This window comes from Eulemur rufifrons, chromosome 15, assembly GCF_041146395.1.
Source record: "Eulemur rufifrons isolate Redbay chromosome 15, OSU_ERuf_1, whole genome shotgun sequence".
Lineage (NCBI taxonomy): Eukaryota > Metazoa > Chordata > Mammalia > Primates > Lemuridae > Eulemur > Eulemur rufifrons.
This window is the reverse complement of record NC_090997.1, coordinates 43634541-43659819: the sequence shown is the minus strand read 5'-3', so window position 1 is coordinate 43659819 and position 25279 is coordinate 43634541. Positions and strand designations below refer to the sequence as shown.

The window sequence follows — 25279 nt, the reverse complement described above, 5'->3', positions numbered from 1 at the left end:
GTTTTTATAATGTTATATTGAATATATAGAAAATTGACACAGACATCTATAATCTACAACATAGATATTCACATTGTTCTTAACACCTTGCAGTTTGAGCAAGTGTCTAATAGATATATAGATAAATTGGAAATGTGGTACAAAGAGAGAAATAGGTAAATCAAAAAATGGGGCAGATTTTAGATAGCTAGTACAAGGAAAAATGTGAAAACCTTAGCCATGGGGAGAATATATTGCATTTCTTTTTGACATAATAAAGTGTTATAAGAATAGATTTGAATTTTTTTTTGTTTGTTTGTTTGTTTGTTTGTTTTTGAGACAGACTCTCACTCTCTCACCCAGGCTAGAGTGCAGTAGTATCATCCTAGTTCGCTGCAACCTGAAACTCCTGGGCTCAAGTGATTCTCCTGCCTCAGCCTCCTGAGTAGCTGGGGCTATAGGCACATGCCACCACACCTGGCTAATTTTTTTCTATTTTTAGTAGAGATGGGGTCTTGCTCTTGCTCAGGCTGGTCTCGAACTCCTGACCTCAAGTGATCCTCTCACCTCGGCCACTCAAAGTGCTAGGATTATAGGCATGAGCCACTGCGCCTGGCCTGAATTTTTTTGAATGTTGAATGTTCTTACATAATGCCTCATACACATGTAATAATTTTTCTGAAAGATGGAAAAAATCTTTATGATTTTTTGTGAAAATATTCCTTTGCCTTTTCCTAGGAATTTGTTATTACTGTGTAACATAAACTTTAACAAAAATCATGTCCTTACTATTTAAAATAGCATTCTTTGCTCAGCCACACACCTCTTCTTTCATTTGAATACTTTTTCAAGGACTTTTATCAAATTTCCCAGCATACTTAAGGAGCAGGTGGAATTTATCCTTGTTTATAGACTTAAGATGTTTGGAGTCTCATACCAGGATATTGAGCTTAATGAAATGTCTGTATAGGACCATTTAAGGGGAAGTGGTTCTGTGATCTCAAAAGCCTGCTTAGTAGCTCAGTCTAAGTCAAGGTCATAACTTCAAAGATGGAAAGCTTTCTTTGTCACTTTGAGAACATCTGATTGTCTTCAGCATATTAAGGCACTAATTTTGTTGGCTTTAAAATATAAGAAAGACAAGAAGGAAATATGAGTTATTGTCATTCTGGGTACTGATTATGACTTTCTAAAGTATGTTTTTCTTTATGTTGATCTGATTTTAACATTAACTAAATAGAATAAGTAAAAGAATTTCTTAACATTCTTTCACTGGAAATTTAGAGTAGCTTTGCTAATTTGCTGTTAAGTGACTTAAAATATATAAAATATTTATCATATGTTTTATGTCTACATTATATTTGTATTTTAAAAATAAAATTTTAATGCATATTATTTATCTTGTTCTCTGTTTCATTATGTACCCAAAGCATAACTTTTGTTTTTAATATTTAGGGATCTTTTGTTAACTTTGCTTCTTAGCTTAAAACATACTTTTTTAAATAAGTTAAAACCAGGTGTAGCATAGGCTGGGGCACGGTGGCTCATGCCTGTAATCCTAGCACTTTGGGAGGCTGAGGCAGGAAGGAGGATTGCTCGAGGCCAGGAGTTTGAGGTTGCTGTGAGCTAGGCTGACGCCATGGCACTCTACTCAGGGCAACAGAGTGAAACTCCGTCTCAAAAAAAAAAAAAAAAAACAAAAAAACCCCCCCAAAATAAAAGATGTGTGAAGCATGAATGATTATATCTAACATGGACATGAATTCCATGTTGGAAAATATGGGTTTGTTTTTTGTGCCAAGTTTTTGGTGGCTTAGTCTCTGCATACTTTCCACTGTTTCAAATAAATGGTATGCCTAAAGACAAAAAAAGACAGAATTATTTCCTGATTTTTTGAATTTTTAAGAACTTTTTTAATAATGTAGACTTAATACCCTCAAATACAAAAACAGCCACCTGCTTTTGTTTCTCTTACCTTTATCATGTTATTCTTAAGGATTTCTTCTCTTTGCAAAAATGAATGCTATCCTGTGTAACTTTTAAAGCTTTTACATTGTGTTTTGTGTTCTAAAGTGAAATTTGTTTAATATCTGGGCTTTCTCTCTTTCTTCTCCTTACATAATTTCACATATCTGTTATTGCAGAGGTAGCCTAAGTTTGGATGATTTTCGGTAAGTCTTAAGCATGTGATTCTTTTCAGTATTATCTGTTTAAATCCAGAAAGTACATTCCAAATAACTTAATTTCAACTAAAAGGGGAAAGAATGAAATACTATGATTTTATTGCCTTTATATCAGTTATTTAGGATAATCTTTTAAAGTGAATTTCTCCTTTGATTCTAGATAATCTCCTTTTTGAAATAGCATGACATATTCCATCATAAAATAAGAATATCCTGATACTTTTAAGATGTTTTCATTATGTATTTTGTTGGTATCTTACTTTCCAAGGCTCTTGACTAATTTTTGTTGTTTTTGGTTTTGCTGAATTATTTTTAGAATTTTTTATGTTTAAAGAACGTTTTTTTTCTTAAGAAGTATAATGATGTTTCTGTATTTCTGGGCATAATCACAAATGAGATACTTTTTAAATGTTATATTTCAAAAACCGTAATTGTTTTATAATCTCTAGGTTCTAGAGACTAATAATCTTTCTATATTCTAGAGATTTTAATAATATTTTGTCAACATTTTTATGTTTGTCTTTAGAAACATTTCTTATATCATACCTATGTTTACAATTGTGGATTTTTTATAAAACACTAAGGTGTGCTTGTTTAGATAATATAAGGTAGTTTAAATACCCTTTTTACTACTTACTAGTTAGTGTTTTTTTCAGTTTTAGAATAAGTTTGGTTTGTTTCTTGGACATAGGTAAAATACACGTCACTATACAGTTGGTATATTTGAAACTTGTTCAGTTTACTGCTATTTCTGTAATTGTATTATATCAGTAGGTAAATTTTTCTTGTAGGAATAATAACTACACATTTAATAAAGCTTTGAAAATAAACTTTCTCAGATTTTAAAATAATCATTTGGGTATATGTTTTAAGAGCAGTATTTCATCGTGAACATGAGTTTTAAATTGGATAAAAGTTACAATTTTATCTGCTGAAACATCGAGCAGTAGCCTCTAATGGAGGAAATTTTTGCTGTTTTTAACTTTTTAATTTTGTTGTTTTTCAGCTGTTTCGGCTTTTAGAAATTCACTTTTGAAAAAAATTGCAAAATTAACATTTAATATTTATGGCAGAGCAAGCTGCTTCCTTAGCCAACATTTGCTTTTATCCTTATATTCATTGCCAACTCTCCCCTTTGGGATTTTATCTTTTCTCTTTATTACTTTGAAGTTAAATAAGATGCATTTTATACCTCATTCCTCTTTTGAGTATTTATATGATTATAAAATTGAATTTTTCTTAAACATTTGTAAGTTACAGAAGACAAAAATTTTTTTTCCATCTAAAAATGAAGTACCGAAAAGGTCACAGTTTTATATATATTTTTTGTTTTATCAGTACAGTTTTTGTAAATGGAGGTTCTGTTTTGAACAGATGTTGCACATTTTTGTATGTTATTTCAAAGTATGTATGGCAATATGAACTTTATACCACTAGGGGGATTTCATCTTTTAAAAATTTTAGTTCAGTTAAAGTTCTGAAGTTTATAGTAGGTAAATTTGAAATATTTATTAATAAATATTGTTTCATTTATTCATCCCTCAAATTTAAACTTTAAATGTCTTTTTTGGCTTCTGAGATGTTGATACTTAATCTATGCCTGAATACTCCAAAAGTTATGTTAGCTATACTGTTAGTTTATCATTTTCAAAACTATTTTTGTTTTTCTTTATGATTATTTATAGTGAACTAGACTGTTGTGGTAATTTGCTATGTACTTGATACATTTTTGTTTAATATTTAGGAGCACACAGAAAAGAGGAGAATCATTTGGAATCAGCAGAATAGGTAGCAAAATTAAAGGAGTATTCAAGAGTACCACAATGGAGGGAGCTATGTTGCCTAATTATGGTTTAGCTGAAGGTGAAGATGATTTTGTAAGTAAAAATTCTTCAATTTGATTTATGTATAACTTCAGATTTACTATAGCATAAAAATTAGATATGCTCACTCATCATTTTTCCATTCTTTATCTGTTTCTTCAAACTTCCATTATCTTTCTCATTCTTTCATTAGTAGTTATAGTGTCATGGTGCTAATCTGATTCTTAAAATTCCTGAGTACTACATTACTGCTTAATAAGGCAGAGTGGTTCCTGTTAAGCTGAGATACTTCTAGTAGTCAGACAATTTACCATCTTTTGATTAGGTTTCGTATGCTGATGTTATCCCTTTCCCACCGTATGCTTCAGGTATACAGAGTTGTTAATAGATGCCCTAACCCTTTGCTACTTAAACTGTGGTCTGTGGACCAGCAGCATTGGCATTACCTGGGAGCTTGTATTACTATAGAATCTCAGGCCCCATCTTAGACTTACTGAATCAATTTGCATTTTAACAAAGTCTCCAGTTGATTTATATGCACATTTTACTTACCACACTATTTTATTTCTTTGTACCTTTACACATGTTGCCCTGCTTGAAATGCCTTTCCTTCCTCATTTACCTAGAAAATTCACATTTATCTTTTAAAACTCAGCTGCTCCCTGTAAGCCCTTACCTGAGTCCCAAGTAGAACTGAACATTTCTTCTTTTTGTGCACCTGTTATGTCGTATGTTATAGCATGTGCCATCATGTATTTGAAATTATATGTTTATGATAGTCTCCCCTATGAGATAGTGAGTCGCATAAAGGCAGATACTGTCTCATTTGTACTTTTCATTTGTTCAACAAATCTTATTGAATCTTATCTTGGATCCTCATTTTGCCTTTTCATAACTATGGGCAGTGGGGATAGAAGGATGATTAAGACATAGACCTTGCCCTTAAGAAATTCACTAACCTGGGTATAAAAGGGATAAATATTAATAGTACTGATTGGATTGACAGTGACCAAGTAGCAGGAGAGGTGGGGAGAGAAGAGTAAATAAACCCCTTTCTTCCTTTTACCTCTTCCTTTTGACTTCTGTCCCATTGCACTGATGAATTATTAAGGAGTTTCACTGATTCTTCATAATAATTTAAATGGAAGAAAATCTATTTAAGCCCTTTTTTGATAATCAAAATACAGCATTTTTTTTCTTTTTATGCCATTATTTTTTCTTAAAAGTGTGGGTAGAAGAAAGACAGTAGATCAAAGAAAGGAGTCTTTTTCAAAATAATGTTTTTCTAATTTTAGGCATATTCTCAATTTTTTTCCTTGTTAGTAGAGATCTCAATTTTTAACAATATGGAAAAGTACACAAAAATTTTAAATAGCATTCATAATCCTATCACCCAATAACCACTTGTATTATAAGTATTTACACATGTTATTGTGAACTTTTAAAACTTGATTTTTCTGGGGGAAGATGTGCTTTTCTTTTTGCCTTCCTTGATTGCTTGAAATACAAGTTACACTTTTCTTTCAGGAATGGCAGGGCATGTTTAAAAAGCTGAGAGATTTCGTTCTGTTTTGTGGTGGCCCAAGGAAGAAGGAAATTCTTGACTGGAAATAAAGATAGCAATAACAGAAAGTAGGAGAAGCAGACAAACTAATCCATAATCTAACTCTCAGAAGAGAAGGCAGGGGCGGTAAGATACTGACTGAGGTGGAGCCACTTAGGATTTAGAACACACTTAGTTACTTCTAAGCTGTGGGACCTCGGAGAATGTTCTTTGCATGTATAGGAAATTGAGGGGAAAGAGAAGTTGACAGTCTCACTGCCAAGGATAAAGTGGTTTACAATCCTAAATTGGGACCCGGGAGACATTATTTTTTAGAAACGTTGTCGTCATCATTTGTCAGCAATGCCTACTTGCTGTGTGATCTTGGGCAAGTAGCTTTATTTTATTGTGATTTGGTTTTCTCACTTGTGAAATGGAGATAATAGTGTCTATCTTATATAGGGATGTTGTGAGGAGGATTAAACAATATGTATGAAGCACTGAGAGTAGTGCCTTGCACATAGTAAGTACTGTAAGCACTACACAATATTATAATACCATTGATTCTTGTAACTGAATGAAAGTTTGAATTAAATCAGCATATGTATACTGGCCTAAGAATCAAAGCCTAGTATATTATATTGGGTTGGTCTATCTGAAAATGCACTTCTATCCAGGTTCAGAACTGATTTACAAATAAACTTCTAGAACATAATATGCTCATTGGTAAGTTGGCAGTTATCTCCACGTAGGAAAGATAATAATAAGAAACATTAACATTTCTTCAGGAAATAGGGGGACATCTTGTTTTTTATCTCTGCTGTCCTTAATCCCCATCCTCTTGGTAGAGAGAGCATCTGTTTGAAAACAAGAAAGTACTTCATTTTGCTTTGTTAACATTTTGATTACAGTATTTACTTATTTTCAAATAACATTAAAGGAAGCCCCGAAAATTCTTAAGAGAAATATTACCCTAGATATTTTACATTAGACTTTATTGATATAAACACCATTTCAGTGGTAACAGTAGTAAATTGCAAAATGTTGCCCTTTGTTATTCATTGATATTTTTATGTTGCTAAGAATTTTGATCTCCCATTTTGCTTCCTAGATTGATTTGGAGGGGCTTCATTTTATTTAAGAATATCTCAGTTTTTGGGTTTTAGTCAGTTTGTTAAACAAGTGCTCTATCATTTTGTGATCCATTTTGCCCTTTCCGCAGAAGACAAATCCATTAACAAAAAGATGGTTATAATAACCATGGAAAATGCTACCTTGAACCTCAGGTTCTAAGCAGTGGAGTGGACATTTACCTCACATATTTCTGTTTTCTTCCAAGTTTATAAGGAGATAACCTTGTCCCTTAAAAGGCAAAACTCAGTATCTATCATCTGTTTTTATAGTTTTACTTTTTGTGGCTTTGAAGGTGTTTTCAACAGAGCATGAAGAAGTCCTCCTAAGATCATTAACAGTCTTACTAGGGATTATGGAAAGTTATTTAGGACAAGAATAGGAAAAAGCAAAGGGGCTTCATGGAGGAGGAAAGGAATTTTCTTAGAAGAGAGGTGAGTATAAGGTGTGGGAAGAAAGAACTGAGAGTGAAGGTAGGAAAGAACTGAGAGTGAAGGTACGGTGTTAGAATTCTGGAAATAAATTCCTCCCCAATACTGGTTTGCTCTGATGAGGCTACTGAGAATTCTATTAAGTGCTGCAAACTGACTCATTGACTTAAAAAAAAGTGTGGTTGAAGATGAATGTGTTTTATCTGTAATATTTTGTCTCCTTTAACATGAATAAGAGATGCCTAGGTGACTGACTAGATGTTTATAATATGCCAGGTTCTAAGAGTCTCTTCCAATGTAAAGAATTAGTCTTTTTTTTTTTCCTGTGTAGTGTGTATATTTCTAGAACATACAGTTTTTTAAAAAAATTGTTATTAAAATATTTAGTGTTTCAAGCATTTATATTGTTAAAACTTCAGAAATGAGGAAATAAACAATTCTATCAAGGTGGTTTCCTTTCAGACCTTTTTTCCAATTTTGTATTATTTAATGCTACAGTGAATATATTTATACTTGTGCCTTTTTCAAAGTTTGAAACTTTGTTTATCGGTGCAGTCTCCATCAATGGCTGTTATCATTTATAAATTTTTACATTTCTAAATGAAAAATATCAGTACATTAATTTTTTCTTTTTTTTAAATGAAAGAGAACAGATAGAAGTACATTAATTTTTATTTCTTTTCCCCAAGGTTGAAGATTTTTCTATATTTGCGTATTTTTAATATTTTTTTCATAATCTTGAAGTGTCTATTCTCTATTTTTTATTGTATGGTCATGTATAAGTGATATAACAAAACTTGGACTTGATGGTAGTAACTTGTTAGTTTTTAACTTTTTATCTTTACTTTTCCAGTAGAAAATTCATTATCATCTAATTTCTAAAGTCTTAAAAATTATCAAATTGATACGGGCTTATTACTTTATGGTAATAGTTATATCTCATATAGTCTTAAAGGTATTGGAAATATTAAATTCATCCTGGTAATCTTTTTCCAGATTGAAGAAGGAATTGTTGTAATGGAAGATGATTCTCCAGTGGAGGCTGTGAGCACTCCTAATACTCCCCGAAACCTGGCTGCGTGGAAAATTAGCATTCCATATGTAGATTTTTTTGAGGATCCCTCCTCTGAAAGGAAGGAGAAAAAGGAGAGAATTCCTGTGTTTTGTATTGATGTTGAAAGAAATGATAGAAGAGCAGGTAGGAAGGTTTATGAGTACCTTTCTTAAAAGATGCCCGCTAACAAGTATGACCATATATCCAAAAGATAAATGTCCAGAACAGAAAATTAATGAAAATTTAGGATTTCCTAGGTTATCTCTGTTAACAGTTAACTAATTAATTCATTCAACCAATACTTGTTGAGTTAGATGCCTGCTAGACACCTGATAGTCTAGCAAGGGATTTTGTTTTTTAAATGGGTTTATTGCCATCATCATTAACCATTATACTTAATTGACTATCATTAATGCAGATAAGACTATATCAGGTATTATACCAATTTAATTAAGATAGCATTTCCCCTCCCTCCTTTTTGTGGACTAATTAGAATCTACGAAAATATGGTCAGACTCAACTCTACAAGTTTTCTTCATGTTTTGCTGTATTTTTTCTTTCAGTTGTTTCACATGTGGATTGTAATGGAGACAAGGATTAAACAGCATCTGTAGTGGGATAAACAGTCACCACTCTAGGCTTTGTCCAAGAGGTGGGGACAAAGTTAGTGGGAAAAGCACAAAGTTGTGTGCACAGTTTAGGAATGAAGAGCAAAGAAATTGAGTTGAGCTTAGGAAGAGGTAACTATCTGTGAGGAAAGAAGGAAAAAAACTGGCAATGTTAGGAAATGGTTCTGAGAGGAATAACTAAGTAGTAGTGTGAGAACTAGTCATTCTTCTTATTTTTCAAAAAGTATTAGGTTTTCTGATTTTTTTCAGAAGCTGATCCTATTTGAAGAGCATAAAACAGAATGGAGACAGAAGTATGCCCAAGATAGTTAGCTATGATTTTTCCTGTTGTAACTAATTACCAGGCAGGGTCTTGTTCTGTGCAGGTTGTAGGCAGTGCTACTTGATTTTGCTATAATTGCTGTTCATTCTTGCTAGTTGCTGTTCTCTCCACATTCTGCTAGGTGTACAGCCAAACCGTTGTCAATATTACAGTCTGATTTCAGTTTCCAACTTAGTTTTGTTTGAGAATATACTTTTGTTTTTGCCTTTGGGACAGCGATCTTTAAATTTTGTGCTTTAAGAGGTTAATAATTTAAACATAAATTATAGTAATTTATGGCTTAGTAATGTAAACATTAAGTTAAAACCAAACAACCTTAAAACTTGTATTTTAAAGGTAATTTTTGTCAGCAGTGTTTCAGACTTAATACTGTCAATGTAATATGCTCGTAGGAAACTATGGCCTACGAGGGAGAAAAAAGTACATCAACTACTATATTGATTTTATATGTTATCAAAATAGCAATTTCAGGATTTTAAAAACCAAACCTAAATATAGTATAGAGCTTTTAAGACCAATGTGGAATAAGAAAACTAGGGTTTGCTCTATAGGCTGAGACTGTATCAGGTTGTTTTTTTCTGAATAGAAAGAAGTGTTGTTTTGGCGTGGTTATGGTGTTGCTTGACTTCATCCAGTGCATTCTTCAATCTATACTAGTATGATATGAGATGTGACCGATAGCATTTAACATTTTTGGGATGCTTGCTCTGCTGTGCACTGTACAGAAGTGTTTTATGTGGATCATTATATGTGATAGGTGTGATTATCCTACATCTGAGCAAACTAAGGTGTAGTGAATTTATTTGTTCAAGACCACATGGCTAGTAAATGGGGGACACTGGGGTTAGAATAGGCAGTCTGACTCCAGATTCATTCGTTAAACCCTTAGGTTGTGCTGTCCAATTTGGTAGCTACTAGCCACATGTGGTAAATAAAATAAAATTATATTACAACTTCAATTCCTTGATTACACTAGCCACATTTCACGTGTTCAGTGGCAACATGTGACTGGTGATTACTATATTAATTCAGATCCATAGAACATTTTCATAATCGCAAAAAGTTCTATTGGGTAGCACTGCTCTTTACTATATCAGAACAGCATGGTAACTATTTGAGAGACTCAAAATCAAACACAAATTTTTATGAAATATATCATTTTGGTGACATTTAAAAAATAACCATAATGATATAATTTTTTAAGGTTTCTGCCAGCTCTATGATTCTGTTGTATAAAAAATATATTTTTTTGAGATAACTTCATAAATAGATGAAATTTATCAGTCTCTTCTAGGTAATTAAAATATGGGATAAAATGTTAATAATGTGATGCCAAAAAGAAAAAAATTGCTGACTGTGGAATAATTTCTAGCTTTGTATTCTTAATTTTTTATATATTGCATCCTTTTAGTGTAGTGGGTTGTAAAACTGTTACTCAGTGTATATTTATTCAATTTACAGTTGGGCATGAGCCTGAACATTGGTCTGTCTATAGAAGATACCTTGAATTCTATGTACTTGAATCAAAGCTAACAGAATTTCATGGTATGTTGTTCTTTTTGGATAAAACATTACATTTCAGCATTAACATTCTTTAAAGTTGTTGTACCAAATTAATTTTTTAAAGTAATTATACCAAAGAAATATAATAGTGACACTTGTGTACACTTGTGTTCTGAATCTTTTTATTTTAGAAAAGCTCTGTGGAGTGTCCCGTGATTCAAATTCAGGTTGGTTCTGAATTGAGAAGGGCAAGGAACCTTCTTTACCCTGCTAGGAAAGCAAAGCGTGTGATAAGGTGATTATTACGGGAAGATAAAGAATGCAGGATACCACTCCATAATTTTAGCCTAGATTTTGAGTTTGTATTTCAAATGGTTTTCTCTTTCTCTCTGCCAACATGGTGCAGTGCTATCCTTGTCTTGTTTTTTTCTCTGAAACCTTTGCTTTGTTTAAGGCTGAGAGAAAATCATTTATCTCTGTACTTTAAAATTCTGGATCACCCAAAGTTGGTTGAGTTCCCAACATTATTGTTCCTTTTTGATGCTAAATTTTCAATCAGCCCTGTCTGAGAAAGCACATTTGTGGTTTTTGCATTTGGTTTTTAAGGCTATATAGCATTGACAAAATGCTACCTTTTCTCCATGAAAGAGTAAATACTTCTTTCGTAAGATTTTGTCTTACAGAATCTCACCAATTTCAAAATAATATCATGATCATTTTTTGAAGTTATTTTACTAGGATAGAAGGCTAACAAATCTGTCGACGAAGAGTAATTGTTGTGAGAGAGTAATATTTTGGATATTAGGAGACTCAAGTTCTTTGGACTTCGGAATTGAAACTGATTTTGTGAAGATTATTTACAGAATAATGTCACATCTCTACAAGGCAGTGTTGTGAATCTGAGTTTGCATTAGATTTTAAAAATAGTAGCAGAATATAGTAATGACTTGTAATATGTACTTATTTCAGGCACATTTCCTGATGCCCAGCTTCCTTCTAAGAGGATCATTGGCCCCAAAAATTATGAATTCTTAAAGTCAAAGAGAGAAGAGTTTCAGGAATATCTACAGGTATAGCACCAGCTATGTTACTAATTTAAAACATTGCTAATTGTTGTATTTGCTAATTTGTCTCTTTTTCTCTTGTATATATGAGCTTTGCTTTATAAATACCTGTCCATGTGGATTTTTAAAACTTTCTTATTTAAAAAAATTTTTTCCATGTGGATTTTAAAATCAATTTTTGTCAAAAGTATACTTTCTTTTTTTTTGTTTTAAATTGATAACCGATGAAATACCAGATATTTTCTTGGGAAAAAAGTCTTTTTTAATTAGTTTTAAGCTAATTAAAACTTGGTACAGGAAGTTAAAAAAAAAGAAAAACTTTTAGTGTAAAAGATGAAGTGCGGCCGGGCGCGGTGGCTCACACCTGTAATCCTAGCACTCTGGGAGGCCGAGGCGGGTGGATCGCTCGAGGTCAGGAGTTCGAGACCAGCCTGAGCAAGAGTGAGACCCCGTCTCTACTAAAAATAGAAAGAAATTATATGGACAACTAAAATATATATATATATACAAAAAATTAGCCGGGCATGGTGGCGCATGCCTGTAGTCCCAGCTACTCGGGAGGCTGAGGCAGTAGGATCGCTTAAGCCCAGGAGTTTGAGGTTGCTGTGAGCTAGACTGACGCCACGGCACTCACTCTAGCCCGGGCAACAGAGTGAGACTCTGTCTCAAAAAAAAAAAAAAGATAAAAAAAAAAAAAAAAAAGATGAAATGCATTCTGAGAATACTGGGTAGTTTTGTTATCGTTTATTCTGTTTTCTGTTTGATTTTGTCTTTAGTACTTTCTGAACTTTGGAATCTTCCCTCCTGTTTTATTCCTTTTCTTTTGCAGTTCCTAGGTGCTTTTTCAGTTTCCTGGGAGAGGGATCAACTATTTATCATTTGCTACTTGGAATTGAATTCCATTTTCCTCAGTGTGTGCACATTACATTATGTTAAAATGTAATTGGCATATTATTTCAGTAGATAGTACAGTCAGCATAAAAGTTACTTACTTGAGATATCTGACTCTCCAAAATTAATGACCATCTTTCTATATCAAGTGTGTAAGACCAAAGAGAGGATGCTTTTAATTGCTTTAAAAAAAGTTTTTTTTATTGGAACATGGCATTTTATAGTTTTTTATTGTTGATTCAGTTAAATTTGGATGCCTTCTAGGCAAAAATTAGTAGTTTTTAAATTAAAAATATTCAGCAGTGTAAAGACATTTGCATTTTATTTCCTCTGTCTGAACTGTTGAATGCTTTCAATTTCAAGTATTTATAGCTTTTTGGTGGTACAAAGATTGAAATATGAAGTTACTATTAACTGTTGTAGGAATGTTTGGATATAACATAAACCTGTTTACTTTGTTGATCCATTAACCCATTATTTTAACTAATTATTTTTTTAAGAACTAGAGAGTACCTCATTCTAGAACAAATATTTTCTGGTAATATGGACTTATATTAGAGATTGCTGTACTGGTATTTTATGTAGATTTCTGCTAATAAAGTTTTGTAATTGTTTCATAGTTAGAAAACTGTTAGGTAAGACTAGTTTAATTTTGATTTTTAAGAGTCAGTTTATCTTGCTACAAAGTAGTGTTGCAAGAACAGACAGTAGATTTTCCAAGTTATTTCACAAATTTACATTTAGTTTTCTGCAAAACCCTTTATGCCAACTTTTTTAATTATCAAGGAAGTTATATGATACTGTAATATTTATTTTATAGTTGAGAAACTGGTAAATAATATTAGCTAATGTTTAATCTTACTTCCTGTGTATCAGATAACTATGTGAAATGCTTTGCATAATGATAGTATAAACTAAGTAGTGTTGTTATTCCCATTTTACAGATGAGGAAACTGACTCCTGAGTAATTTAGGATCTTTTCTATGGTCACCTAGCTAGCATATAGAAGAGCCAGAATTCAAACTCATGTATGTCTGAGTGTAAAGGCTGAGATGGTCTTACCTAATTGTCTTATACTATTTCCTCTATAAATACAGTTGCTTTGTTATTTTTCTAAATATAAAATAGCTTTTGGGGATTTAAAATTTTTGAAAAATCATTTTAATACAGTTTTGATTACCCTTATAGATTTCTAAACTGTTTTCCTTTTTTTGTTCATTCAAGAAACTTCTGCAGCATCCAGAACTGAGTAATAGTCAACTTCTGGCTGACTTTCTCTCCCCTAATGGTGGGGAAACACAATTTCTTGATAAGATACTACCAGATGTAAATCTTGGTAAGTCAATTTAAAGAATCATGTATAAGAAGAAATACTGAAAGGAAAAGAATGAGTATTTTCAGATTAGTTTAGAAAAATAGTTGAGATGGTATAGCCATGTGATGAACTTCAAAGGGCCTTATTTCTGCATTAGGGACATGTTGTTAGATGATGACTTTAACCTGTCCAGTTTGTGGGTTCTGATTATGTAAGCAGTCTCTTCTAATCATATGTCCTATCACAAAAAATTATATTAGCCAATGTATTTTATGTATTCATTTTATTTAAATTTATTTTCTAAATTTAAATGTAAGAAAAGGTGGTATTTTCAGCATGCATGAACATGTCTTTTTAGCATATGTGAATAGCTATGGTATTTGAAATGTCTCATAAAATATCTCAAAGAAGACCAGATCGGTTGACATTTGGCTTAGTTTAAGACTTAGCTGCTCTTTCCTTCATCTCTAGGTTATATCATATCTTTCCTTATTTTGTTATTTTAAGCATTATAAATATTCCTTAAAGCCTAATTTTTTGGGGGTAGCCTGTAGTAGTAATTCAGATAAGTAAACTTTGTATAAACTGGCTTTTAGTTAACTTGAATCAATCTTAATGGTATTCTGAACAAATTTCATGGTACTTCCATACATGAATTTTATTTAATTAATCGTTGGCTATAAAACTCTGACATGGAATGTATACAGGAGAATAGCCTATGTGGAAACATTTCTGCTTTGAATCTCAGTGTTTCTCATTTGTTTTGATTTATTAATAATTTAGAAAAATAATTTAGGTAAATAAAATCTTGATCCTTAGTTTCAAAGTAGCTTTGTAATTAGTAAAACCATTTTCAGTCAGTAGACTGCCTTATCTTCACTAATATTATTTCAAAGGAAATTTAAGGTGCATCAGAAAGATATTTGCTCTGTTTTAAAATATATTAATTAATTTTTATTATGGCAGAATAAAATTCATAGTCAAAGCACTATGCTGGATACTGAAGACATTTTATTGTAATTTTTACTATTTGAGATTGAAATTAGTATTTTCTGAAGATAACGTTTCAGAAAATATTTTTTGTGTTGTAATACTTGAGCATCTAATTCCAGCTATCACTTTTGGTTGAATTATTTGTTGTAGTTTGTCTAAAGAGCAATAAAGTCAACAAAAATCCAGATAGATTGTCTTCTCTAACCATTAATGTATTATATACATTGTATGTATACATCAAAAAATAGAAATATGACAAAGGACTCAATTAAATAAATAGTGGTTCTAACATTTTCCAAAGAATTATCTCACAAACCCCCCAGGGTATATACATTCTGCTTTGGAGACCACTAGCTTCAAACTGCTCCTTAATCCCCATTGCACCTGCTGATAATCGGTGATCTCATTGTTACCAAAAGCCAAGACATTTTCTCACTCCTTACTCTACTTGACCCCCTCTGCAGCATTCTTTCCTTTAGAAATTCTTCTCTGGCATTCATTAATGCATACTGTTCTCTTAACTGGCTCACTCCTCTTTCCATTTCTCCAGTTCCATCCTGCACAATCCTCCTCTGTCTCTATACACCTAAATATAGGTGTTTCCCAAGGCTGTGTCCTCAGTTTTCTTCTTCCCAGTCTCAGCATAACTTGTTATTTTAGTTCATACCTATATGCAAATGTTTGCAAATGCAGTCTGACCTTTAGTTATATTTTTCCCATAACCAATTGGACATCAATTGCCACTTGATATCCTGTTATCTTTTCAGAAGTAACATCTAATTCTGTTAATGGTAGTGCAGGCATCTCAGTTATGCTTGAAACTTTGGCATTACTTTGGATTTTCTCTCTCATGCTTTCACTGCACATCTTTTTAGTTCCCAAATTCTGTCAGTTTTACCTCTTTGGTACTAACTCATGTCATATTCTTCATACCCTTTGCCGTTTCCTTAATTCAGCTTTTCATTCCCCTTTTTTAAAAAAAAACAAACAGGCCGGGCGCGGTGGCTCACGCCTGTAATCCTAGCACTCTGGGAGGCCGAGGCGGGTGGATCGTTCGAGGTCAGGAGTTCGAGACCAGCCTGAGCAAGAGCGAGACCCCGTCTCTACTAAAAATAGAAAGAAATTATATGGACAACTAAAATATATATATACAAAAAACTAGCCGGGCATGGTGGTGCATGCCTGTAGTCCCAGCTACTCGGGAGGCTGAGGCAGTAGGATCGCTTAAGCCCAGGAGTTTGAGGTTGCTGTGAGCTAGACTGACGCCACGGCACTCACTCTAGCCCGGGCAACAGAGTGAGACTCTGTCTCAAAAAAAAAAAAACCAAACAAACCAAAAAGACACCCAGGCTAGTGGGCAGTGGCATGATCATAGCTCACTGCAATCTCAAATGCCTGGACCCAGGCAGTCCTCCCACCTCAGCCTCCCAAGTATCTGGGACCACCCACACCTGGCTAATTTTTAAAATTTTTTGTAGAGATGGCATCTTCCTGTGTTGCCCAGGCTATTCTCGAACTCCTGGCCTCAAGTGATCCTCCCACCTCAGCTTCCCAAAGTGGGATTACAGGGATGGGATTACAGGCATGAGCCACCATGCCTGGCCTTTCATTGCCTCTTATTTGAACTCTACTAAGTTTCCCTACTAGTCTCCTGGATTCTCATCCTCCTCCTGCTCTAAACCAGTTTATCTTATATAACACAGCCAGATTAATCTTCCTAAAGTACAGCTTTGATCATATCTAAAAACTTTTGGTTTCTCTCTGTTTCTTAAAGTAGGAAGTCTTTATTCCTTAATCTGGAACCATCTGAAAATCACTATGTGCTTTGATAACAGTATATCTTAACACTTTTGTCTCTTAGTACTTCCTTTCACACTTTGTAGCAAAATTGAACCCCTATGTTCCTTTTGCTCCAATGCCTTTTTTTGGGTACTGTTTTCTTTCACCTTATATGCTCTTCTACTATAGCTATATGTTTACAATTACTCATCTTTTAAGATCCAGCTAAAAGAAAGGAACAGCTGGTTCTGCTTAGGGAATCAGGGAGGGCTGTCTTAGGAAGGTATCATCTATCCAGATCTTTTTTTTTTTTTTTGAGACAGAGTCTCACTCTGTTGCCCAGGTTAGAGTGCCGTGGGGTCAGCCAGGCTCACAGCAACCTCAAACTTCTGGGCTCAAGTGGTCTTCCTGCCTCAGCCTCCTGAGTAGCTGGGACTACAGGTGTGCGCCACCATGCCCAGCTAATTTCTTTATATTTTTAGTAGACATGGGGGTCTTGCGCTTTCTGAGGCTTGTCTCGAACTCCTGACCTCAAGCAATCCTCTCGCCTCGGCCTCCCAGAGTGCTAGGATTACAGGCGTGAGCCACCATGCCCAGCCATCTATCTAGATCTTGATTAGCAGAAATGGATAGATAAGGAGATCATCCCAGTTGGAGGGACTGGCATGTACAAGAGGCATGGAAAAGGGAATCAGTTGGGAACATTTGGAGTATCTAGAAGGTAGCGTACATGTAGGAGAGTGAGGCTGACAAGATAAGTTATGGCCAGATGTGTCATGGTAAGGAATTTGGACTTGATCCTCTATAAACAGGGAAGAAGAGCCACTGGTAGGTTTTAAATAATGGATTTACCTAACTAGATTTGGATTTCAGAAATAGAACTCTGGCAGCAGTTTGGAACACAATACTGAAGGCAGTTAGAATCAATATTTGCGAATAACCTAGAGTATGTATGTGTAAGACCATTGCATCTCTAATCCTTAATCATAGCAGCATTGTTTTCTTGTTTATTTGTTTGTGTTTTGTTTTGAGACAGTCTCACTCTGTTGCCTCTACCAGAGTGCAGTGGCATCATCATAGCTCACAGTAACCTCAAACTCCGAGGCTCAAGTGATCCTCCTACCTCAGCCTCCAAGTAGCTAGAGTAGCTGGAACTACAGTACAGGAGCACAACACAATGCCTGGCTAATTTTTCATTTTTCTTTTTTTTTTTTTTTTTTTTTGTAGAGACAGGGTTTTTTTTTTTTTTTTGTAGAGACAGGGTTCTCACTATTGCTCAGGCTAGTCTCAAACTCCTGACCTCAAGCAATCCCCTGCTTCAGTCTCCTAAAGTGCTGGGATTACAGGCATGAGCCACCGTGCTTGGCCTATAGCATTGTTTTTAATAGCCAAAACTAGAAACAGCACAGATGTTGTTCAGCAATAGAATGGACAGATAAACTGTGATAGATTCATAACATTGAATACCTATTGCAAAGAATACCTATAGTATGAAGCTTCTGACAAACAGTGTTTTAATGTTGAATGAAAGAAGAAAGATACGAAAGAATATATACAGCATGATTCTTTTTGTGTAAACTTCAAAACAGACCAAAGTGATCGAAGCTGGAAAAATTTGAATAAAATTATTGAAAATAATATGGGATGAAAGCAATGTTTCTAAATATATTTTGTATGATATAATCTTAAGTATGTATGTGGAACTAAATCAATGAATATTACAAGTGGGTAATTTGGCTTCTGTCTATATCCCCCCAAATTAATACATTTAGTATTAATATTTGGCAATTAAATAAAATAATAAATTTAATTACCAAATAAATATTTGGTAATTAAAATTTGGTAATATTAATACACCAAAATATTTGGGGTGTGTGTGGGTCTTATCAGGAGAAAAATGTGAAGATATTTTATATTTCTTGTATATGATGTTAAGAAGATAGAGCTGGGTAGACCTGGTTATTGACTAGGTTTGACTGGAGAAGTAAAATGATCTGTTTAAACAACTGAATGAATACTGTTACTTTTTGGGATAGGGGAATAAATTAAGAGTTTTCAATTTATTGAATTTATAAAATCCAGTTGAAGGAATTTTATTAGGCAGGAGAGGCCAAGAGACAGGTAAGGATTAGAGATTTGAGTTTTATTAATATTTGAAATCAGATTGAGCAAATAATTTGGCTTAGGAAGAACACATAGAAGAGAGAAAAGCATAGGGATGAAACCCTATAATTTAAGGAGCTTGGGAACATTATAAGGGGCAGAGGGGATATTATCAGAGATACGTGAACCAGAAATAGCCAGGTGGGAAGGTTGGGTAGTTTGCATTTTTTGTTTGTCACAAAACAATCTCTGTTTTTATTTTTTATTAATATCTCCTGCTGTTGCCATGACTCTACTTTTTTCTAAATTGACCTGACAGAAATTTAAGTTGTATTTGTCAATTTTGATTAATTTTTAACAGTCATTTCTAAATGCTTGAGGAAATCTCAAGGTGTTTTGATATTTTACAGGGAACCTGGAGATAAAATTAAGAAGTAGGCCGGGCGTGGTGGCTCACGCCTGTAATCCTAGCACTCTGGGAGGCCGAGGCGGGTGGATCGCTCAAGGTCAGGAGTTCGAGACCAGCCTGAGCAAGAGCGAGACCCCACCTCTACTAAAAATAGAAAGAAATTATATGGACAACTAAAATATATATATAGAAAAAAAAAATTAGCCGGGCATGGTGGCGCATGCCTGTAGTCCCAGCTACTCGGGAGGCTGAGGCAGTAGGATCGCTTAAGCCCAGGAGTTTGAGGTTGCTGTGAGCTAGGCTGACGCCACGGCACTCATTCTAGCCAGGGCAACAAAGCAAGACTCTGTCTCAAAAAAAAAAAAAAAAAAAGAAGAAGAAGAAGAAGTAATTTTGGCAAACACAGGATTACACTAGAAATTCTTAATCTAAAATTCAAAATATAAACTATTCAAATAGTTCAAATGTGGAGGAATTCTTAAAACTTTTTTTCTTTTGGCTAGCTTTTGCCAATCTTTAAATATAGTACGTATTTACGATTGTTTAAAATCTTTTGAAAACACTTCTTATGGAAATTTTCAAGTAAACATAAAAGCAGAGACAATTGTGTAATAAACTCCTCACTCAAATGTTACCAACACTTGCCTTGTTCTATCTCTTCGCCACCTCCCACCTCTCTGGATTATTTTAAGGTAAATCCCAAATGTTGTATCTATAAATAGTTCAAAATATCATATTTATTAAAAATTTCTGTTGAATGTGAAATAGTCAATCATAAATACTTTGTACAGTTTTTACTTGGCTATTTAGTATTTAAAGTTACCTAGAGAAGTATTCATATGAGCAGTTATGAAGTATATCATGCCTTCATAAAAAATAATGTTTTACTTTTTTAATTACAGGAAAAATTATAAAGTCTGTTCCTGGAAAACTAATGAAAGAGGTGAATAACTGATTTATGTGTATTTTATAATATGATAGTCATAAACGTATTTAAATATTGATGGATTATATGATATTTAAAATCATCTTTATTTTTTGTTTTCTTAAAATGATCTCTGTATCACCACAGAAAGGTCAGCATTTGGAACCTTTTATCATGAATTTCATTAATTCTTGTGAATCTCCAAAGCCTAAACCAAGTAGACCAGAACTGACCATTCTCAGCCCTACTTCAGAAAACAACAAGAAGGTACTGCATATTGCATTAAAGAGACATTAATTTTAAAGTTGCCCTACTTGAGATGACTTTTCCATTATAAGAGAATGAATCCTTTGTTAATGAAATGGATTGGACTATACATTTCCTTTATACGGAAAACAGTTGTACAGTATACAGAGACTATTGTGTATAATTACTTAGTTCTTTGCTTTAATGTGGTAAATGTTTTTTAGGTATTGTATTTACAAACTTCTACCATTTCTGTGTTTGAGGGATTTTTAAAAGTGGTTTTCTTAGGCTATAAATCACCAACTTCTAATATTAATCAAGGAATTAATTGCTATAATGTATTTATGTTTATTTGATGGTATTACCTAATTTTAATAGCCTATAATATATTTAATCTATTCATTAAACAAACATTTTATTGTGTGCCTATTATTGAGTGCCAGGCATTAGAAATATAAAGATATATTCTTTGTCCTCAAGAAGCTGTTTAGTGCCAAGATGTAGTGCCCAGCATGGAGAGTTACGGGAACTCAAAGGACAGGCCCCCTTCCTCCACGTTCATTTTTATTATTACTATGAATAATATCTTTAATATTTTTTCATTTTATAACTTTCTTGTTGGTAAACAGAAATACAGTTAATTTTTATTCAACATTCTTGCTAGCCTTGTATTAGTTTTAGTAATATATCTGTTAATTTATTTAGATATACACAATTAACTGCAAATCATGGCAGTTTTGTTTCATTCCTGGTTAGAACCTGCTGTACAAAGGAAATTGTTTTGTTGTTTTACCATTAAGTAGTATAGTATAGCTTTTTTGGTAGATATCCTTTATGAGGTTAAGAAAGTTCATGCTCATATTTATGGGTGGAAATAGCCTATAATTTTTCTTTCTCATTTTATCCATGTTAGATTTTGGTATCAAAGTTATATTAGCCTTTTCTATTTTCTGGTAGACTTTTATATGATAATTGGAGTTATTGGTTATTAGTTCTTTAAATATTTGATAGAACTTGGTAAAGTCCTCTAAGCCTCAAATTTTGTTTGTATGAAGATGTTTTAGCAGCCAGTTTAATTTCCTTAACAATTATAAAATTCATTTATTACTTTACGAGTCAGTTTTGATAAGCTGTATTTTTTGATAAATTTTCCATTTTATCTAAATCTGAACATTTATTGGTATGAAGTTATCAATAATATTTTCTTTTCATTGTCTCTGACATCTGTAGTTATGTCTCCTTTTATTCCCAACATTCTTTGTTTTTTCTTTTTTTTTATTTAATTGATGTTGCCAAGATTTTGTCAGTTTTATCTTTTGGCTTTGTTGATGTTTTCTAACAGACTCTATTTTTAGAAATTTTTTATTCCTTATATTTCTCTGGGCTTATATTTCTATTATAGTTTTAACTTTTTCAGGTAGAGCTAATGCTTAACTTAGTAATTTTTAGTCTTTTCTAATATAAGCATTAAAATATGTACATTTCCTTTTAAATCTGTTTTTTTTTTTTTTTTTTTTTTTTTTGAGACAGAGTCTCACTCTGTTGCCCAGGCTAGAGTGAGTGCCGTGGCATCAGCCTAGCTCACAGCAACCTCAAACTCCTGAGCTCAAGCGATCCTCCTGTCTCAGCCTCCCGAGTAGCTGGGACTACAGGCATGCGCCACCATGCCCGGCTAATTTTTTCTATATATATTTTTAGCTGTCCATATAATTTCTTTCTATTTTTAGTAGAGGTGGGGTCTCGCTCTTGCTCAGGCTGGTCTCAAACTCCTGAGCTCAAACGATCCGCCCACCTCGGCCTCCCAGAGCGCTAGGATTACAGGCGTGAGCCACCGCGCCCGGCCTTAAATCTGTTTTTGACTATAGCTTGTAAATTCCACATGTAGCATTTTTGTTATTCAGTGCAGAATTTTCCATTATCATTCCTTCTTTGGCCTATGGGTTATTTATAAATGTTTCTTAATTTCCAAACATTTTTGAATTTTCAGGTTATCCTTTTCTCGTTGTTATTGAATCCTAGTTTAATTACATTGTGGTCAAAGAACACAATCCATATGATGTAAGTTTTTCCATTTTCAGTAATAGCTACCTCATTGCTTTTCCAACTTACAGTAACACTTGTTTGGCATTTTTCTGGGTTTTACTAACAAACCCCTTGCCACTTGTCCAGCCCACCCACCTTTAGCTTCCAAAGCCAATGCCATTGTATATTAGGTTTCTGTATGGCAGCACCCTTCTTTTAGGTACAGATTTCTGTGTCACTTGTACATTGTGTTACAATTCACTCCAAAAGTTAGTGGCTTAAAACAACTATTTTATTTGCTCATGATTCTAGGGTCAGCGATTTGGGCTTGGCTCGGTTGTACTGCACTTCTCCTGGTCTGACCTGGGCTACAGCCTTGGCTCTTCTTGGGCTGGATGGCCAAAGATAGCCTCATTCACATGTCTGAATGTTGGTGGCCTGTTGGCTGGGCCATGTGTCCTCAAGCAATCGTGGGCTCACGTGACAGCAGCATTCTAAGAGGGCAGACCCCAACACACAGCTTTCCATGACTCTGTTTGCTCAACATTTGTCCCATTAAAGAAAGCAAGACATGTGGCCAAGCCCGGAGTTAATATGGGAGGGGACTACACAAAAGTATGGCTATGGAGACTCATGATCACTGGGGCTATTACTTTTACCTCAGTTCTCTTTCCAGTTTTGAAAAATTCTCAGCTATTCTTTTTAGATACTGCCTTTTCCCTACTCCCTCTCTTACCTGCTTCTGGAATACTGATTTAATTCTCTTTCTATTTCCCATGTATCTGAACCTTTCTCTTTTATTTTCTTTGTTTCTGCTACTTTCTGGTCTATCTTTATTTATTTTTTCTGATCTGTCTTCCAATTCTACCTCTTTAGTGGTGTCAGATCTGCTGTTTAAACCTATCCAAACTTTTAAAAAAGTTTTGTTATTTTTATTTATTTATTTTTGGAATTTGCCCCCCACCCCCTAAGTCTACTATCTTTTTAAATAATGGTTTACTATTCCCTACAGATGTTTTCAGGCAAAACAGAAATTGAGTCTATTGTGTTATAAAACCCTGCTTGGTACTTAAGGTTCTTGAGTAGTAGGGCTGTGGTGGGGAGAAGCAGAAGCGGCTAACCTATCTACTGCTCTAGAGAATATAGTGGCTGAAAACTTGGCTTTTGTTAATTTTGTTTGTGGTTTGTGGTTTATATTAATGTGCATTTCGCTTTCTTTAATAGATCCTTTACATTTATCTTTATTGAACACAAAAATTCCACTAAATACCATTATAAAGTAAAAAATGTTAAAATGTTCAAGAGGAGGAATTGAGATATGGGCGTTAACTTTTTCCTCCTCTCTGTTCAAGCATCATTTTAAGTGGCTCTCTATAGTAAGTCTCAGCCCTCCTCAGTAATAGCTCTGTCTCTGAAGAGATAGACACAAATGCAATTCATTAGTCTTAGTAGTATTTGTCCTCTCTCTCAGGATTGTTGTGACTATACCTAGAGATTGAAACTCAAAACTGCTTGTAAAGATGTAACAGCTTTTTATAAAATTCTTTTTTAGTTGGCCTTCATTATGTATGCATACTTTTATGAATGATGGAATATGAAAGACCTATTGGGTAGGATTTTAAAAGATTACCCAGGGGAAACATAAGGAAAGAGTCATTATACTACAGTGTGAATTTTAGTATATAGGGGATATGTCTACAAAATAGCTTATGAAAATTTGGTCAAACCAGAAACTTACTTTGCTGGTGACTTATAAATGGGCCCAACCTCTTGGGAAAAGAATCTGGTACTTTGTAACAAAATCCATCAGATGTTTGTGCTTCTTTGACCTTCTGACTCCTGACTCAAATGATAGGCATTTGTCAGAAAAAAATAATAGAAAAGCCTATAACATGTGATGATGCTCATTAAAGTATTATTTATAGAAATGAAAAATTGGAAACAACATGAAACTCCAACATTATGGGAATGATTATTTTAAGGAACCATCCATTCAGGGAATATTTGCTACAGGTAAAATTGTACTTCTAAAAACTAAAAAGCAACATAAAGATATCTGATACGGTGCTAAGCGAAAAAAGTATGACGTGATCATTTTTGTACCCCACTCACTGCAGCCATGTACATAGAGACTAGAGGGGAATATACAAAAGTATAATAGTTATAGTATTAGGTGGTTGTTTTTCTCCTTCTTTTCCAGCCTTACTATACTATTACTATTTTTTAATGAAAAAATTAAACTAAGGATGTGGAAGAGTATGGGGAATGTATCAGGAGGGAGAGCCCTTTTCATATTTCTTTGGTTGGGGAAAAATGTTTGAAACTTATGCCTCTACATTAAGACTTATCTGACAAAAGAGCCAATAGAATGTATTGTGTATTCTCTGCCTTTTCTAGGAAGCTTTTTAAAAATTTATCCTCAGATAAAATTGAATATACTTTCCTCCACAGTCGTCTGTACTTTGCTTCTCTCATAATGCTTGTTTTATGCCACTTCATTTGTTTTCTTGACCTATTTCTATTAGATGTTAAATTTTTTAGAGAACAGTGACCCATTTTTGTATTCCTTGGCCTTTGCACACTATCTGCTCTGGCACATAGAAATTACTTAATAAAGGTTTATTGAATGGATGTATGAATGAATAAAATATTGCTTCAGTTAATTAGTTACCTAGGATATATTTGATTATTGTTATTGATAGTAGATTCTTTTTGTGTAGTTCTGGGGTAAGTAGAGGTGAGAGTTAATTGGATTTCATAATTTTTACTATTATTCTTCATATCTTGTTTTTTTCACATCAGTTAGGCCTTTCTGGGCTTTGAATATTATTGTTCAAATAAACTTTGCTTAAAGCTGGATTTTCACCCCTACTCATTAATTGATTAGTGATTTATAATTTTTAAATCATGTTAGTTTTAAAATTAACTATCAGT

General features: G+C 33.6%; 1 protein-coding gene across 5 annotated transcripts in view; it reads left to right on the top strand.

The window, feature by feature from the left end:
- The window catches only part of SNX14 (sorting nexin 14), an 81331-nt gene that overhangs the window by 34427 nt on the left and 21625 nt on the right, over positions 1–25279 (top strand). For 3 of the 5 annotated variants that reach the window (XM_069489036.1, XM_069489037.1, XM_069489035.1), the window contains exons 16-23: positions 2124–2150; positions 3907–4039; positions 8087–8288; positions 10557–10640; positions 11568–11668; positions 13778–13889; positions 20055–20095; positions 20225–20344. In XM_069489036.1, coding sequence (XP_069345137.1) covers positions 2124–2150; positions 3907–4039; positions 8087–8288; positions 10557–10640; positions 11568–11668; positions 13778–13889; positions 20055–20095; positions 20225–20344 — 820 coding nt within the window. The remainder of the gene's footprint in view (positions 1–2123; positions 2151–3906; positions 4040–8086; positions 8289–10556; positions 10641–11567; positions 11669–13777; positions 13890–20054; positions 20096–20224; positions 20345–25279) is intronic. The other 2 variants (XM_069489039.1, XM_069489038.1) reach the window with 1 other exon arrangement.